The following is a 17,961-nucleotide window of genomic DNA, read 5'->3' on the forward strand; positions in this document are numbered from 1 at the left end:
TTACTGCTCTCAGGATCATCTCTGTGCTGTAAGGCAAGGATCCCAAGACACTGTGGGGCGCTGTCTTCCACCTTCCATCTAATTTTTTCTCAAAAATGTTTACCAGTCTCGCTTCTTACGATTTCCACCAAGATCAAAACCCCTTTGAAGGGAAGTCTCCCTTCTTTCTGCAGGATGAAAATAATTTGTTGCTGGGGGGAGGGTCTCTAGCAGCCTCATGCCAGCACCCTGGATGACGGGGCAGCCCGCAGAGTACTTCCCCTGGTCCCACACGATAAGGGATCCCCCGCAAGGGCAGCAGCTAACGTGTTCAGAAGGCTCTCGTCTTTTAGATCGCTTTAATTTTAACATAATATTTCCTTCTTTTTTATTTCATTTCTTTTCCTTTTACAAGGTGAATGTGTAAAAAAAAACTATAAAAAAAATCCCATAATCTCATTTCTTTAAGATTTCTGGTTGCTTTTTAAAAAATAAACATTTATAATGTTAACAAAATCAGATTATAAAAACATAGACAACAGAAGGTGGGTTAGCCTCTTTTTCTCTAGACAACATCCACTGACCTAACAGGTAGTAGAGTCTATGAACTTACAAATGCCCATGAAATGATTTTGGAGGAGGGCCTGGCAACTCATTCCAGTATTCTTGCCTGGAGAATCCCACAGCAGAGGAGCCTGGTGGGCTATAGACCATAGTGTTGCAAAGAGTCGGATGTGACTGAAGTGACTCAGCACACATGATACAATATAAGACCTGAAAAAAGTATTGGTTCTAAAAGACAATGAAGAAAATTTATACATTAAAAATTAAATAATGTTTACTTACATGTATTAAAAAATGGAATATTAGTCAACTGGTCAACTATAGTTCAAGTAAATGTAACTCTTCCATAGTTATATATACAGTATATATTTAATGAGGGATGTGGATGTGTTTTATTATACTTACTGTGATATGAGAGGGACTTCTAAGGAGGAGTGCTAGGGGCGCTTAAAAGACTTAAAGTAAGTGGCCGTGCCTTCCTTAACCTAACCCAGACCCTGTTCCCTTTTAAAGATAACAAGTCCAGTTTGTTTTTCGTTGATTCCTTTCAGCAAAAAGTTTTTAAAAGCACATTCTTACATGTAAGTGTCCCAGTCCTGGCTTCACACAGACAATGGGGTCTCAGCTCAGCAGATGGTGGTGGAGGCTGTGTGTGCTGCTGGGATTTGGGAGTCCGTTCTCGGACCCTTGAGAGGGCCCTTGGCTCAACACCTGCTTTGCGATGCCCTTCGCCACAGGGAACTGGCTCCCTCAAAACTCTACTGTAGAGGCTGGTCAGTGAGGGAGCTGGTGATATAAAAGCCTGGCCCTGTGCATTAATAGGGGACATCTCTGAAGAGTCACCCTCAAGCTTCCTATGGGATGGGCGGCAACTGCATCATTGTTCATCTTCTCCCGAAGCCCTGTTCTTTTTCATTTTTTTTTTTTAAAGAATCCTTTTATTTTCATTTATTTATTATTTTTGGTCGTGCTGGGTCTTCGTTGCTGCAAGCGCTTTTCTCGAGTTGCGGCAAGTGGGACCTACCCTCTCGTTGCAGCGCTCAGGCTTCCACTGCGGTGGCCTCTCTGATGCAGAGCATGGGCTCCGGGGCTCAGGGCTCAGTAGCTGTGGCTCATGGGCTCCAGAGCGCAAGCTCAACGGTTGTGCCGTACGGGTTTAGCTGCTCCACGGCATGTAGGATCTTCCCAGATCAGGGATGGAACTCTTGTCTCCGGCATTGGCAGGAGCCACCAGGGAAGCCCCCGAAGCCCAGTTCTGCTTTCCCGGTCCTTCACTATCTCTGCAAGGCTTGCTCCTGAGAGCCCTTCCCAGTAAAACTCCAGCACACCCACTGCTGCCTCAGTCTCTCCCCTGAGCATCCAACCTGCGACACTGACCTATCTCATTCTCTTTGATGGTCATGTAGAACATTCCACAGAATGACTCCATCATGCTTCACATTCTCTATGGATGGATACATGAGTAGCTTCTGGTTTTTCTTATATTCCTGATCAACTCCCTCACCTCTTCCAGGTCTTTGCTCAAACATCACCTCATTAAGACCTACCCCTCACCACTCTTTAACCTGTACTCCTGACTGTATTTTTCAAAGACTTCCCACTTTATAACCCTCTATATAATTCTCCTACTCAGTATGTGTATTGCTTATCGTCCACATCCTTCCACTAGTCTGGAAGCTCTACTTCAGGGTCTTCTCTTACTTGCTCACTACTTTATCTCAAGTGTCTAGACTAGTGCCTGGCATGGTAAGTATTTGATGAGTATATCCCATATTTACACATTTATCTTAATGAACTTTTGTAAAGAGTCAACAGTGGGACTGCTGGATAGAAAGGCTCATAGATTTAGGATTTTATCGGTAGTGCTCATTGTTCTTCTGAGGGTTACACCAATTTCTACTCTTCTTCAGGTGAATTTTGGAAATAGAACAACTTAAAAGTATTGACTGCCTTTCAGACTCTACTATCAATGAATTCAAGATATTATAAAAAGTTGTGAGAAGCAGATGTTTAGAAAAACACATGGATGGTATTGCTGCACTCAACCAAAGCAGACTTCACGGCAGCAAATGTGGAGCCAGTCCACCTTCCTTTTGGGGAAGTCTTCTCTCTCCATCATTTTGGTTGAGCTCCAGTCTGTAATCAGGTACTCCTCTCTGGGCTCAAAATCGACAAAAAGAGTTTCTGAACTCACAGCGTTTGCCTCGCCACCACACAGGAATTCATTAATCCCTGGGCCCTATTCACAGTTTGAAAGGATTCTGAACAAACTCCAAGCATTAATCCTGTTATCTTTCGTACTGATATTTGAGAATTTTCAAATCATCAGCAATATCACCTTCAAAAGCGAATTCATGTGATATTGAGAGTGAAATCCCTAGCAGAGTTCTAACTGTAGCATCACTCTGACAAGTTTGCCGTTCTCTGTGATAAACACTGTCATTATTTCTGACAGTGCTGTTAGAAGATGTTCATTAAAACGTGCAGAAGGAAAACACCATGTACCTCATGAGTGGATAGGGAAGGAGAACAATGGTAATTTTGAAAAGGTAAATATACAGATCAGCTCTCCCTTGCCCTTCTCAGGTACCCTAGCATAAAGGTGTTGAGGCTCATAAAACTGTCAAAACTAGAATTTTAAATAAACAGGTGGGCCTTTTGTAGTATCTGGAAATAAGTTGCTCTATTCTACTGTAGAATTTTTACCTTGGCATAAATGTATATGTCTCATCAATGTCGACTTTCATTTTGGTTACTAGTCAATCACTTAGCAATATATTCTACACATAAATCAAGTCTCTATGGTGCTTGTGGGAAATCACATCTGTTTCTCACAATAGCACTTTGAAATTATCATTAAAATCTTTTTATTCTTTTTTTTTTACATTTTCCTTCTGCCTAGATCTTAAATAATAACCATTTTTATTGCATTTTATGGCCTCATCCAAAGGCATAGGTGGCAGCTGATCGAGTCTTTTTAGAATGTGATTAATAGTGTGGCTGTAAATGAAACCAACACAGGGGTTATGGCCTCTCCAAAAACAATTGTTGGCTGAGAGATGTCTGATTTTATATAAGCATTGGGAAGGTTGCTTTTTCATTTCTTCATAATCTTGGGGGTCAAAGTAGTGAGTCAAAAGATAAAATATAAAAATACAGCGTAGAAAAAGTCAATTTTCTATATTTTTCTACTTAGCACAGTGGTTACAAATATCTTTCTTTTGTTACATAGAACCAGTCTATGGAATCATTATATTTCAGAAGTTGGAGGGAATCTGAGAATTTCTCAAGTCGTCCCACACATACTTTTCCAAGTAAGGAAGCTGAGCCTAGAGAGGCTCTTTGCATCGTGTGGCTAGCTAGTTAGTAACACTTCTTGTGATTACAAGTTAGTGGCAGTCGGGACCAGGGTGCTCAGGTTTTATGACTCCTGATACTACGTGCTTTCCAAGAGAGAACCACCTCTAAATCTTTCCATTCTCTAATTACTCTCTTGCTGACTCTTAAACAGTTCTAGCAATTGTGACTGCGGTTTTTCAACAACTGTTACAGTACTGGTTTCTATTTGTAATGCTCAATCGACAGATCTGAGTTTCATTAGGGACTTCGAGTCTCCTAGAGTTTTATCTGCTGCTGGAATTACCCTGAGGGTAACACGAGGTTTCTGAGTAGCAATCAATTGCAATAGGAGGTGTGGTTATTTTATTCTGTTATTTTCCACAGGCAATTTATAAACCTTCAAGAGCTTGTCGGCTGTTGTGAGTGCTCTGTTTCCCAATAAGTTTCTTTGCCCTGTGATAATAACCTTCACGCTGCAAAGCCCTGAGGATATTATTTGCATGTGCATAACGGAAGGCCTGCCTCGCTTGCCTCTCTGAATCCAAAGGTAGCAGCTCAAGACAGACCACGATTTAGGACGGCGTCTATAAATTCCTCAAGCTTCTGTAAGAAGGTGGTCGAATCCTGTTCTAACCAACCCTCTGTTTCAGGCTGTGAGCCTGACGGACACTTCTCCACTTGGGGGACACATGATCCCTGTTACCTTTGGGGAGTCAAATCACCAGTCACCTCCACTGCCTGTTTCCAGCCTTGGAACCTATGACTTCGGCCTTCCCGCATGCTGCAAGTTTCAGTTCTCTACCAGATCCACAAAAATACTTATCTCATCTTAAAGTATACACTGCTATCATTTTAGCCACCATTACTTTGTAAAGTTACAGTCGGTCTTAATCAGAAATCCCCAAGATACACCTTGTGAATGAGTTAGGGATGGTATTCAGCTATGGTGCTGCTGCATTCACTCGGGTTGTGATGACCAGTGATGATGAACACAGTCTCTCCTTCTCTAAAGACGGCTCCAGTTTGTCCAGTGGGACTCTTAGAGTGAGCACTGATATTTCAAAATTTCTTTGCTCGCCCTCATATGCCCTTCGGTTGTTGTGGGTACAAACAAGAGGAAAACGCCAAGATTAAAATGCTTTTCAAAATTCTAGCATGTAGCTAGAGCCATTAAAAAATATTAAGATTCTGGACTTGGTGGTGTAACTGTTAAGGATTTCAAACAGAAAAGGGAGGTGTGGTAGGTAGAACTGAGAGATCACTCCCAAGATTCTCACCCCTGGCATATACACCCATGACTCCCCACCACCACCAATTGGAGGGTGGTTGTTGTTCAGTGACTAAGTCATATCTGACTCTTTGCAACCCCGTGAACTCCAGGCTCCTCTGTCCTCCACTGTCTCCCAGAGTTTTCTCAAATTCATGTGTACTGAGTCAGTGATATCATCCAACCATCTCATCCTCGGCCACCCCCTTCTCCTTTTGCCTTCAATCTCTCCCAGCATTAGGGTCTTTTCTAATGAATCGGCTCCTTGCATCAGGAGGCCAAAATACTAGAGCTTCAGCGTCAGCACCGGTCCTTTCAATTAATATTCAGGGTTGATTTCCTTTATGATTGACTGGTTTGATCTTGCTGTCCAAGGGACTCTCAAGAGTCTTCTCCAGCACAATTTGCAAGCATTAGTTCTTCAGCGCTCAGTCTTTTTGATCTGAGCTTCTTTATGATCCAACTCTCACATTCGAAAAGGAAATTGCAACCCACTCCAGCATTCTTGCCTGGAGAATCCCATGGACAGAGGAGCCTGGTGGGCTACAGTCCATAGGGTCCCAAAGAGTTGGACACAACTGAAGTGACTTAGCATTAGCACTGGAAAAAATATAGCTTTGAGTATACTGACCTTCGTTGGCAAAGTGATATCTCTACTTTTTAATATGCAGTCTACGTTTGTCATAGTTTTCCTTGTAGGGAGCAAGAGTCTTTTAATTTGAGAGTGAACAGGATTGTGAATATGATGGCATTCACTCCCATAATTATATTCAAGTCAGTCACTCAATTGTGTCCGACTCTTTGTGACCCCCATGGACTGCCAATGCAGTAGCTGCAGGAGATGTCAGTTCAATCCCTGGGTCAGGAAGTTCTGGACATCATTATAACTGGAAGCACCCAAAACATTATACTGTTTTATGACATAGAGCACGAAGAGAGTGGTATAACTTGGTGATCAAGTAATATACTGTTCCATGACATCACAATTTCAAAAACTTTTAGACTCCACATTTTTAGTTTTGGCTTAGAAAGCATGCCGGTCCCCAGTACTGTCAGTAGCAAGATCCATTTGGGAGTCACTAAAAGCTCAAACATTTTCCCTAGAAAGCAAGATGCTTGCAGTGCCTGTCCTCACTCTAATAAGAGACTCTGTCCTGTTCAAAAAACAAAACAGGCTCCTCTACTTTAATCTGACTAATTTTTCCATCTGCATATGTACTGGGTTGGTCAAAAAGTTCATTTGTGTTTTTGGCTAGCCCAAAGTATCCACGGTATACCTGGCCCTTCAACTAGCAAAAGAAAAAAAAAATCTGCTTTTCAGGCTCTCAGCAGAGAGCAGTGTTTATTTGATCACCATCTACTCCTTGCCATAGCTCTACTGCTAACTTGACAGGCAAGGAATTAGGAGAATGCAATCAATCCATTCTTCTAGGCATCTAAATTCTATCAAACTAGATACCTGCCCCTTCAACTGTCTGTGACCACGGTTCACTGGGGCCAGAGACTACTGATTTTAGGAGTAACAGTGAATTGGACCAATTCATGGCCCATCACAAGATCCTCATGCCACAGACTATATGAGAACACCTGAGTCAGATGATCTGAAAGCGGTGTTCCCTGTGGCTTCCGATGTTCTGCCTGTTACTCTCCACCCTCAAGATGAAATGTTAAGGCTAGGTCATCTTAGACATGTTTATGTTATATCTTCAGTGTTCATGAAGAGTATACACAAGAAATGGTCACATGAAAAATAGTGTGACAAATCTTCACTGATGAGGACACACTCATTAAATTTTCTCTTTGTATAAGAGCCAACACAGGACATTTCTTCAAAAATTTAATACAAGGAAAATAAAGTTATGTAAATATGCTGTCTTGTTTTATCATTCAATGAGAAAGATAATCTACTGGCAGCCAAAATAAAGTTATCTAAATAAGCTGTGCTGTGCTGTGCTGAGTCACTCATCATATCCAACTCTTTGCAACCCCATGGACTGTAGCCCGCCAGGCTCCTCTGTCCATGGGGATTCTCCAGGCAAGAATACTAGGGTGGGATGCCATGCCCTCCTCCAGGGGAATCTTCCCAACACAGGGTTTGAACCCAGGTCTCCTGCATTGCAGGTGGATTCTTCACCATCTGAGCAACCAGGGAAGCCCAAGAATACTGGAGTGGGTAGCCTGTCTCTTCTACCGGGGGAACTTCCTGACCCAGGGGTTGAACTGGGGTCTCTTGCATTGCAGGCAGATTCTTTACCACCTGAGTTACCCGGGAAGCCCCTATATAAGGTAAGTCTTGTTTTATCATTCAATGAGAAAGATAATCTACTGGCAGGCCAAGAATCTCAGAGTTAAGGTCAATGTTCCATTATAGTAACTCTACTAGCCTAGATATATATCTTCTTCCTACCTGCATATTTTTCTATTTGTGTTTCAATATGCTGTGATGAATGCCTTTTTAGAGTAGCCTATTTGTATATTTTAAAATGTTCAAGTGGATGATAAACAAAGGTTTAAGAATATATTATAAAAGCCCAAATCTTATATTCTAAGATGCAATATAATAAAATGGTTAAAAGCTATACTGTACGGTTCAAAGCCCAATTCAGCTACTCTTGATTTTGGATAAAGTTTAACCTCTCTGTGGTTCAGCTTCCTTATCTCTAAAATGGAGGAAATAAGAGTACCTGCTTATAGGGTTATTTTGAAGAATAAATGTATTAATATACAGGAAGCACTTAATAAACACTAAAACCAATTTTCTCTTATTATTTCGTGTGTGTGTGTGTGTGTGTGTGTGTGTGTGTGTATGTGCTCAGTCCGTCAGTTGTGTCCATCTCTCTGTAGCCCCATGAACTGCAGCCTGCCAGGCTCCTCTGTCCATGGAATTTTCCAGGCAAGAATACAGGAGTGGGTTGCCATTTCCTCCTTGAGGGCATCTTCCTGACCCAGGGATTGAACCCATGTCTCCTGTGTCTCCTGAATTGGCAGGCGGATTCTTTATCACTGCACTCCCTGGGAATCCCAAATAGCTCATGAGGTAATGTTAAACTCTATCAGTGCATGGTATGATCAAAATGTCAGAGCCTATTTGGCCCCTGAACTTTATCCATTCAAATGCAATGTATAATGCTTACCCACTGTGGCAGATGCTGACGAGAGCAGAGATTTGCCCCAGGAGCCCCAGCCTGCCCAGCCCCCTCCACGTGGAGAGGAATCCACAGCCTGTAAAAAACCAGATTAGCCACAGGTCAGCAATTCATTTATCCCTGCATGGAAAAACACTCTGAAACACAGAGACGGTTAAACAAATCACCAACAACCATATCTCACTGGATTATAGTTTACAAGGACCATAAACGAATATACCAATCCACACTGCAGTATGTACTTTGGAATCAAACTGATGTGTAGTGGTGTTGACATCTGAGGGCTTAGCTTAAAGTGAGAAGGGAATCTGATGTCAACCAAGACCCCATCTCCCACTATCTGGAAGACAGTGACAGGGCTGTGGAGGGGAGGGGAAGATTTAATACCTTAGGGCCCAGAGTGACTTGAAAAACTCCAAAAGAACCTTGACTCATGCAATTTTTTCCCCAGAACTGGAAAAAAATGTGCTTTTCAAGGTAGATAGAGTTAACTTTCAAATCTCTAGGGTGGCAGGAGGAGCTTTGACACGGATGGCAGCAGGCAAGCTGTCTACAAAAGCATCAGTAAACTTGAAGATGGGGAGCAGCAACAGGAAGCCTTTTGAGGTGGACAACTTTCCAGGTGTCCACTCCACTCACAGTGACCCCTGGAACTGTCTCTCTCACTGTTGGTGGGCACAGTTGATCAAATTCTTTTTCCTACGTATTTGGATTGGGACACAGATTCTTGTTCAGCTTGAACAGAAGATCCACCGTGCAGACTAAGAATTAAGAGGAAGCAGAGTGAGCAGAATGAAGGAATAAGCTCAGGGAAGCTGTCTGGATTCCAGGTAGTTTCTCTACCCCTGGCTCCTGTCTCTCTTCAAAGCCCTGCGGCATTCCTACCTTTGGGTTCTATGTGATTCCAGTGCAGTGTTTCTCTCTTTCTCTCAATATTTTTGTTCACTGATACACCCACAGAGCATAGAAGAGTTCATGGCATATAATGCATGCTTATTTATTTATTCAACAGCTAAATTTATTCAATTTAGCTGTTAAATAAATGACTGAAATTCATCATTTCTTTTTTTTAGGTGTGCAATAGTTTCCGTAACTTGTGACCAATGCATCCTAACTAAAAAAAAAAAAAAAAAAAAAAAGAAAAAGAACCACCCCTCTCCCTTAATACCCAGGAAAACATTTTACAAAATGAGGCAAAAATACATTAGCTGGTAGAGAATTACAGCAATTTCATTCCAAGAAAAGAAAGGAAGAAGTTAAGGAGGAAGTGAAAAATTTCTACAGAGTTTGTAGTTTTTATAAATTTTGACCCAAGCCTGGTCCATCATCCTCCCCAACTACCTTCCCCCTGCAGTCTTCCACCCTTGCAGATCAGATCAGCCCTGTAAAACAGCTTTGACCAATGAGATATAAATGAGAAAGGGTTCGCTTTCAGGATAAATTATACAGTTACAGCTGGTGACAACTCTCCCCTCTCCTTTTATCCTGCCTTGAATGTGAACCTGGTGCTTGAAACTGAAGCAGCCATTTTGCTGCCTGAAGGGACAGGCTGGCCCTGGCCCAGGTGGGCTACTAAACAAACATGAGTTATTGCCTATCTCCATTCTGTCTGTTAATTGAGAAATTTTTAAAAAATCACTGTTTTGTAAGCCATTATGTGTTAAATTTTAGTCGGGCTTTCCTGATGGCGCAGATGTAAAGAATCTGCCTGCAATGCAGATTCAACCCCAAATGCTATTCTTAACTGATTCACTTAGTTAATATCAAACACCATCCATCAGTGTAGACTACTGGTTAAGCATAAACATTATGGAATTAAATTGCCTGGGTTTGACTCAGCTGCTGCTAAGTCACATCAGTCGTGTCCGACTCTGTGCTGACCCCACAGACGTCAGCCCACCAGGCTCCACCATCCCTGGGATTCTCCAGGCAAGGACACTGGAGTGGGTTGCCATTTCCTTCTCCAATGCATGAGAGTGAAAAGTGAAAGTGAAGTCGCTCAGTCGTGTCTGACTCTTAGCGACCCCAGGGACTGCAGCCTACCAGGCTCCTCCGACCATGGGATTTTCCAGGCAAGAGTACTGGAGTGGGTTGCTATTGCCTTCTCCGGGGTTTGACTCTAGGCTCTACCATTTTGGACAAGTTAATTACTCAAGTCTTTTAAAGTCATCATCAACATTACAAAATGCAGCCATGAGTATAAGAACCAATAACCTCACAGGTTTATTGTAAAAATTAAAAGAAATAATTCACATAAAGCTGTGAGCATAGTGCTAACACATAATAAATACTCTAGAAATGTTAACTGTTAATAAAAAGAATAATTAACTACAGTTTTAACACTAAGAAGCAAAAAGCTATGAAAGTTGGTTGACATTTTTTTTCTGTTTGGAAACAATGAGAAGCTTGTTAAAGTGAATGGAAACACTCCAGATTCATGACAGTCTGCTTTCATTTTTGGTGTCTACATTGATTTACTTCACTTGAGCAATGAAGCCAGTGGCAATTTTATACCATGATGAAGACAGATGTAAGTTGGTGATTAATATAATTCTTTCACAGGATAAATCACTACCTATGTGATTATGGAAAGTTAATACACTTAGGGGTGACAGCTTCTGATTCAAATTTACAATACTTAATATGCTCTGACAGCTGGTAATTGACTAGCAAATGGAAATAAATGTTAAATGAGTCTAGAACTTTTTGCAGTATAAGTGACTACTTCAATTGCTTTATTAATAAAGCTTCTTTGACATTGAGCTGTGACTTCTTGATCAGCTACAAAGAATGGCAAATACTCAAATAACTAAATGTGTACATTTAACATAAAAACCATACAAACTGTTTGACATGGATTGTAAATATATCTCATCTTGAGTACTGTCTCCACTTTAAGTGGCTTTAATGTCACACGCTTATGAGACTATAAAGTAGGCAGCATGAATCTATTCAGGTATCCCTTTTTCACATATGAAAAATTTAAAGCTTTTTTCTCATCTTCATCCACGTAACTCCCACCTCCTTTAACAGACAACTTCACATCCTAACCCACAGAGAAAACAGAAGCCATCTGATAAGAACCCTCTCAACTTCCTGCCCCCTCCCCCTAAACTCTCAGAAGAATGACAGTCATATTGTAACAGCAAATCAGACTTGGCTTGATCAGGAGGGATCTCCAAAACTCAACTGGAAACTATTGATACATCTATAACTGTTGTGTGCGCCTAAGAAGATGAAAGGGTGCAAGATTCTATCAATTCAAAGTTCTTTAAATAGAAAAGACATTAACATACTGAGTATTCCATTTAAAGGTCTTTATCATTAAATAGAAAATACATTTATTTATTTTTAAGTTATCAAGTAGAAAAACATGTATGCATCTTAGAATTCCATTAAATTCAAAGGTCTTCAGCACTTACGATAGAAAATACATGTACCTCTTTTAAAAGATAAAGATCAACCTGATGGTCGTATTTCCTTGAGTAGATCAAGATTTAGACTATGTATATAGCTTTGGTCTTGGGATATGGACAGTAGAAGTTGTGAGACCAAACCCTCTTTAAGTTTTGTAACTCATGACACAGCTGTTCTAAGGAGGGGCTCAGTGTCACATTTGGAAGGATGTAAATTGCTCTGGATGCCTGCACCTCTGTAAGAATATTTGCTGAAAAATGGCCTCTGTTGTTCCCAAGGAACTTTCTTTCTTGGTCAGTATGCACCATTCAACTCCAGGGAGATTTAAAATTAAGTATAGAAGGTTTTAAAGCATGAAAGTCATACAATTAATCATTTTGTGCATATTTCTTCTTTTTTGTACTGCTGATGTTTAAAGAAATTTGAGTGATTAGAGTGACAATGTTTTGAAAATCAATTAAAAATGAATAATTGAATTATCAGAATTCTGATTTTTAAGTTGAAATCTACCTAAATTTATGCATAATTACTGAAGTCAAGTGGGCCTTAGGAAGCATCACTATGAACAAAGCTAGTGGAGGTGATGGAATTCCAGTTGAGCTATTTCAAATCCTGAAAGATGATGCTGTGAAAGTGCTCCACTCAATATGCCAGCAAATTTGGAAAACTCAGCAGTGGCCACAGGACTGGAAAAGGTCAGTTTTCATTCCAATCCCAAAGAAAGGCAATGCCAAAGAATGTTCAAACTACTGCACAACTACACTCATCTCACACGCTAGCGAAAGTAATGCTCAAAATTCTCCAAGCCAGGCTTCAACACTATGTGAGCCGTGAACTTCCAGATGTTCAAGCTGGTTTTAGAAAAAGCAGAGGAACCAGAGATCAAATTTCCAACATCCACTGATCATCAAAAAAGCAAGAGAGTTCCAGAAAAACATCTATTTCTGCTTTAATGACTATGCCAAAGCCTTTGCCTGTGTGAATTGTTGTGACAAACTGTGGAAAATTCTTAAAGAGATGGGAATACCAGACCACCCTACTTGCCTCCTGAGCAATCTGTATGCAGGTCAAGAAGCAACAGTTAAAACTGGACATGGAGCTGGTTCCAAACCAGGAAAGGAGTATGTCAAGGCTGTATACTGTCATCTGCTTATTTAACTCATATGCAGAGTACATCATGAGAAACACTGGGCTGGAGGAAGCACAAGCTGGAATCAACATTACTAGGAGAAATATCAGTCACCTCAGATATGCAGATGACACCACCCTTATGGCAGAAAGCGAAGAACTAAAGAGCCTCTTAATGAAAGTGAAAGAGGAGAGTGAAAAAGTTGTCTTAAAACTCAGCATTCAGAAAACTAAGATCATGGCATGCAGTCCCATCACTTCATGGCAAATAGTTGGGGAAATAATGGAAACAGTGAGAGACTTTATTTTTTGGGCTCCAAAATCATAGCAGATGGTGACTGCAGCCATGAAATTAAAAGATGCTTCCTTCTTGGAAGAAAAACTATGACCAACCTAGATAGCATATTAAAAAGCAGACATTCATTTGCCAACAAAGGTCCGTCTAGTCAAAGCTATGGATGTTCCAGTAGTCATGTATGGATGTGAGAGTTGGACTGTGAAGAAAGCTGAGCACTGAAGAATTGATGCTTTTGAAGTGTGGTGTTGGGAGAAGACTCTTGAAAGTCCCTTGGACTGCAAGGAGATCCACCCAGTCCATCCTAAAGGAGATCAGTCCTGAATATTCACTGGAAGGACTGATGCTAAAGCTGAAACTTCAATATTTGGCCACCTTTTGCGAAGAACTGACTCATCGGAAAAGACCCTGATGTTGGGAAAGATTGAAGGCAGGGGGAGAAGGGGATGACAGAGGATGAGATGGTTGGATGGCATCACCGACTTGATGGCCATGAGTTTGTGTAAGCTCTAGGAGTTGGTGATGGACGGGAAAGCCTGGCATGCTGCAATCCATGGGGTTGCAAAGAGTTGGACATGATTGAGTGACTAAACTGAACTGATGGAACCTAAGGGGTCATTCAGTCCACTCTATAAATTTAAGATTTACAACAATTCTTAAGTACTCAGCAAGATTTTAAGTAGGTAAATGAGGTACTTAAAAAGTAGATAGAGTATATTAAATTTATAGATGTAGTTTAAAAATATTTGACCACGTTTAAGTTGGCAAAAAGGACCAAGCATTAACCAAAAGGCCCTTGAAAGTGAGTGTTCAATTATGCTAGACTTCTAAATAGAGTAAGATTTGTGAGATGAATGTAAATACTATGGAGAATTGACATTTTGATTCTGTAACCTTAATAAATCGAATACTAATTGTTCAAACCAAGTTGAAAGCCTGAGTAGTGTTTTTTTATGGACAAAACACACACTGGCCTACATCAAAACCCTATTTCAACACGTCTACCTTTACTGTACCCCCCCACTCACAATTACTTCTTTCCCTTCTATCATAATGGAAGTGGTATCTTCCTCTTGGTTATAATTATCACCTCCATCCAATCTCCTGTGGGCCTGGGAAGGCTGGTTTTCACTTTTCTTCTGGCTTTTCAGACTTTCTCTACTGGCTGCTTCTCACATTTAACTATGTGCACCATCCTCCATCTTAAAACCAGCAAATGAAAATCACGATGACAAATGTGTTTTTTTTTTTTTTCCAACTCGTCTGGTTTCTGTTCCATGTCTTCTTTCTTCTTTACCTCTCAAAAAAGGTGCCTGCCTTCTGAATCCACGCCCCCCCACCCACCGCAGTGACTCTTCCACGGTCACTATTTCATGAAACCATCCTTACCAAGGTCACAAGGGCTCCCTCGTGGTCAGAGCTGTGGATTCACTGCAAGGTCACTTTAGTTCTTGACCTCTCAGTAGCACCGGAAGCTTAACCACTTTTCAGTCCTTAAAAGACTCTGTTCTCATGACCTGGCTCTTCCATGCCCTATCTTCTTACTCTTGCTTTTTTTGTCCATCCCTTATCATGATGATTTCAGTTTACTTTAGAAAGTTTCCACATGCATATGTGGGAGCTCCTTAAGTTGCATCCCAACTGCTTCAAGCACTCCAATAAAGTATACATAGTCCAGGGGGCCAGCTGCTATCCTAATCAGGAAAGCCATACTCCAGAGGCAGCTATAATGAGCACTTCTGTTATTCACATCTCTATTAACATCTGAGGCTTTGCAAATTTGCATACTGAATTACAGAAATGGGCTTTAACTGGTAAACATGGTGGACTGGTAACTAGCATTCTGAATATCCGAAAGGGGCTCTAGATTGTGAAATTAAAGGTATTCAACACTAGCTGGTGGTTAAGTATATTTTAGAGCCGTTTCCTACCTTTACATGAAGAGTGTACAAGAAAGGATTTGACTCTGTTCTAAGTGGTCTTCTATTCATCTCTGAACTCTGGAGAATTCTGATTTCTCAATGCCAAGTATAAAGGAAGAAATCTCTGCCCCTAGAATTCTAGGCATTTGCCTTGAATGAACCTTTCACTCGGAGCAGTGGTAAAGGCATGTAAAAGGTCAGATCAATGGAACATTCTCAAGTCTACATGAGCTTTCATGAATTATTTTAAACATTTTTTGTTAATTAATGTTTAATTAAAAAATGTCAGTGTGGTATAACATGATTTGAAATTTAATTTATAGAATGAACTTTACTGGAAACCACAATCTATCAGAGAGACTCTAAGAGCTGTGCATGACCAAACTGACTTAGAAACAGAGACCTCAGGGCCAGGTCCTTGGCCTCTGATTTTATTTATTTATATATGACACCTGGGCAATCTGACCCACTCCCATCAACACCCAATGGCTAATGGCCTCCAAATCTCTCCCCATCACTTCCCCTGGGCTCCAGACCACTATAATCAACTATCCACAAAATATATTCACATGGCTGTCTCATGGTATGTCCAATACTGAGCTCACCATGTTCTCAATCTCATCTCAACTAGCTCTGTGTACTAATATTAGTGATTCCCAAACACTGGTCCACAGACTGACTGTAAGAGTATTTCCTGGGGGAACTTACTAAAAATACACTGTCTTAGCTTCCACTGTGATCTTTTAAAGAATAAGAACCTTTCGGGGTAGATCCCAGGAATCTAAACTTCTAACAAACTTCCCAGGTGATTATAACACACCACCAGATTTATGAGGCACTGTCCAATACAACGGAGCTTCCGAGGTGGCACAGAGGTAAAGAACCTGTCTGCCAATGCAGGAACCACAGGTTTGATCCCTGGGTCAGGAAGATCTCCTGGAGGAGGAAATGGCACCCCACTCTGGTATTCTTGCCTGGGAAATCCCATGGACAGAGGAGCCTGATACAGTCCATGGGGTTGCAAAGAGCTGGACACGACTGGCAGACTAAACATGCATACGCACGTCCAATACAACCAAAAGGTAACAGCTACCATCTGGTTGCTCAAGTGAAAAATCAGGTGTCTTCACGTGGAGAGTCATAAAAAGAGAGACACTCCAATAGACCTGGAGCAGACCCTACTCACTCATTTGAGAGGCAAAAATCTGCCACCAGCAGGTCTTGGCCTATGTTCTCTCATTTTTGTCTCTCTTGATAGCAATTTCACTGCTCTTAAGCACCCTGCTTTTCCTTTTCTAGGGAGAGAACTAGTAAATGGCAGTCTATGTTTTCCTTTGAGTACTTTGAGTGGTAACATTGCATTCTTTACCTTCTCCATGATTGGCTTTTTAATGCATTGGTACAGGACAGTAGGGATGAAATTTTTTTTTACTCTGGATAATATTTCTTGGTGCTAAGAATTTAGGGAAATCTGAACTAGATCAGATCTTTTAGGGATATGATAGACTAGCACATGGGCTTCCCTTGTAGCTCAGATGGTAAAGAATCTGTCTGCAATGCTGGAGACCTGGTTTGATACCTGAGTCAGGAAGATTCCCTGGAGAAGGGAATGGCTACCTACTCCAGTATTCTTGCCAGGAGACTCCATGGACAGAGGAGCCTGGCAGGCTACAGTCAATGGGGTTGCAAAGAGTCAGACACGACTGAGTGACTTTGAGAGAGAGGGACAGACTAGTACATAATAAGGTCCCACAAGATTTCTGGGAATAAATGTCATTCCAGCCTAGCACCCACGACAAACATCTCTGAACCGAGGATGAAGACTTCACCCACTCCTTAAGATTGAGTTGGGTGCTCCATCCCAGGCTTCCTTGTGCCTGGCCTATCTAGTTTATATCTAGTACGCTAAGACATACTATAAAGTGAAGTGTTAGTCACTCAGTTGTGTCCAAATCTTTGTGACCCCACGAACTGTATAGCCCACCAGGCTTCTCTGTCCATGCGATTCTCCAGCCAAGAATACTGGAGTGGATTGCCATTCTCTTCTCTAGAGGATCTTCCCAACCCAGGGATAGAACCTGCGTCTCCTGCATTGCAGGCAGATTCTTTACTGTTTGAGCTACAGGGAAGTCCAAGACATACTATATAACTGCTTTTATATAACACTTCCTTCCCCAACTAAATGGGAGGCATCCTGAAGACAGTTACACTAGCTAGCTTCCGGAGCATAATACATGGTGTCATGGGGCTAGTAAAGATTTAAAGACTCGAGTCCAACCTCCAAAATTCAAGCGGGGGCTGGGGACCATCTCTTATGGATGTTGTGGTGTGGATTCCTGAAAGAAGTCTTAGCTCAATGGCTTCTGAAGAGTCTGTACATCAGAATGGATGACAAAGAGAAGGGGCCCTGAAGATAGAGACAGCTTCTCTGAGTGCATCAACTGTGATGCTGTGACCCTTCCAGGAAGACGTGCCAGCTAAGGAGCTGGCAGAACCACCGGCCCCAGAGTGCCTCCTGGTCACACCGCCCTGCCTGCCAAGTGATGGCTGCCATGCTGACTCAGGCACAGGGGAAGCTCACAAGGTGAATTTTAAGGGGACCAAGACCCAAAGTAACTAGATACCACATAGAAAAAAATATATACATTTAAACCCATTATCACAAAATCTAGTGTGTCCTAGAAGAAACAATTTCCTCAATGACTATTCTGCCAGGTTTTTTAAAAAACAGGCATTTTCCCTTCAGTTCGGCTCAGTTGTTCAGTCGTGTCCGACTCTTTGTGACCCCATGAATCGCAACACGCCAGGCCTCCCTCTCCAACACCAATTCCTGGAGCCTACCCAAACTCATGTCCATTGAGTCGGTGATGCCATCTAACCATCTCATCCTCTGTCATCCCCTTC

General features: G+C 41.5%; 1 protein-coding gene across 5 annotated transcripts in view; it reads right to left on the reverse strand.

The window, feature by feature from the left end:
- Positions 1 to 17,961, reverse strand: part of FAM114A1 (family with sequence similarity 114 member A1) — a 70,484-nt gene that overhangs the window by 39,657 nt on the left and 12,866 nt on the right. For all 5 annotated transcript variants that reach the window (XM_070452038.1, XM_070452036.1, XM_070452039.1 and 2 more), the window contains exon 3: positions 8,284 to 8,371. In XM_070452038.1, the coding sequence (XP_070308139.1) occupies positions 8,284 to 8,371 (88 nt within the window). The remainder of the gene's footprint in view (positions 1 to 8,283; positions 8,372 to 17,961) is intronic.

This window comes from Odocoileus virginianus, chromosome 21, assembly GCF_023699985.2.
Source record: "Odocoileus virginianus isolate 20LAN1187 ecotype Illinois chromosome 21, Ovbor_1.2, whole genome shotgun sequence".
In the NCBI taxonomy this organism is placed as follows: Eukaryota; Metazoa; Chordata; class Mammalia; order Artiodactyla; family Cervidae; genus Odocoileus; species Odocoileus virginianus.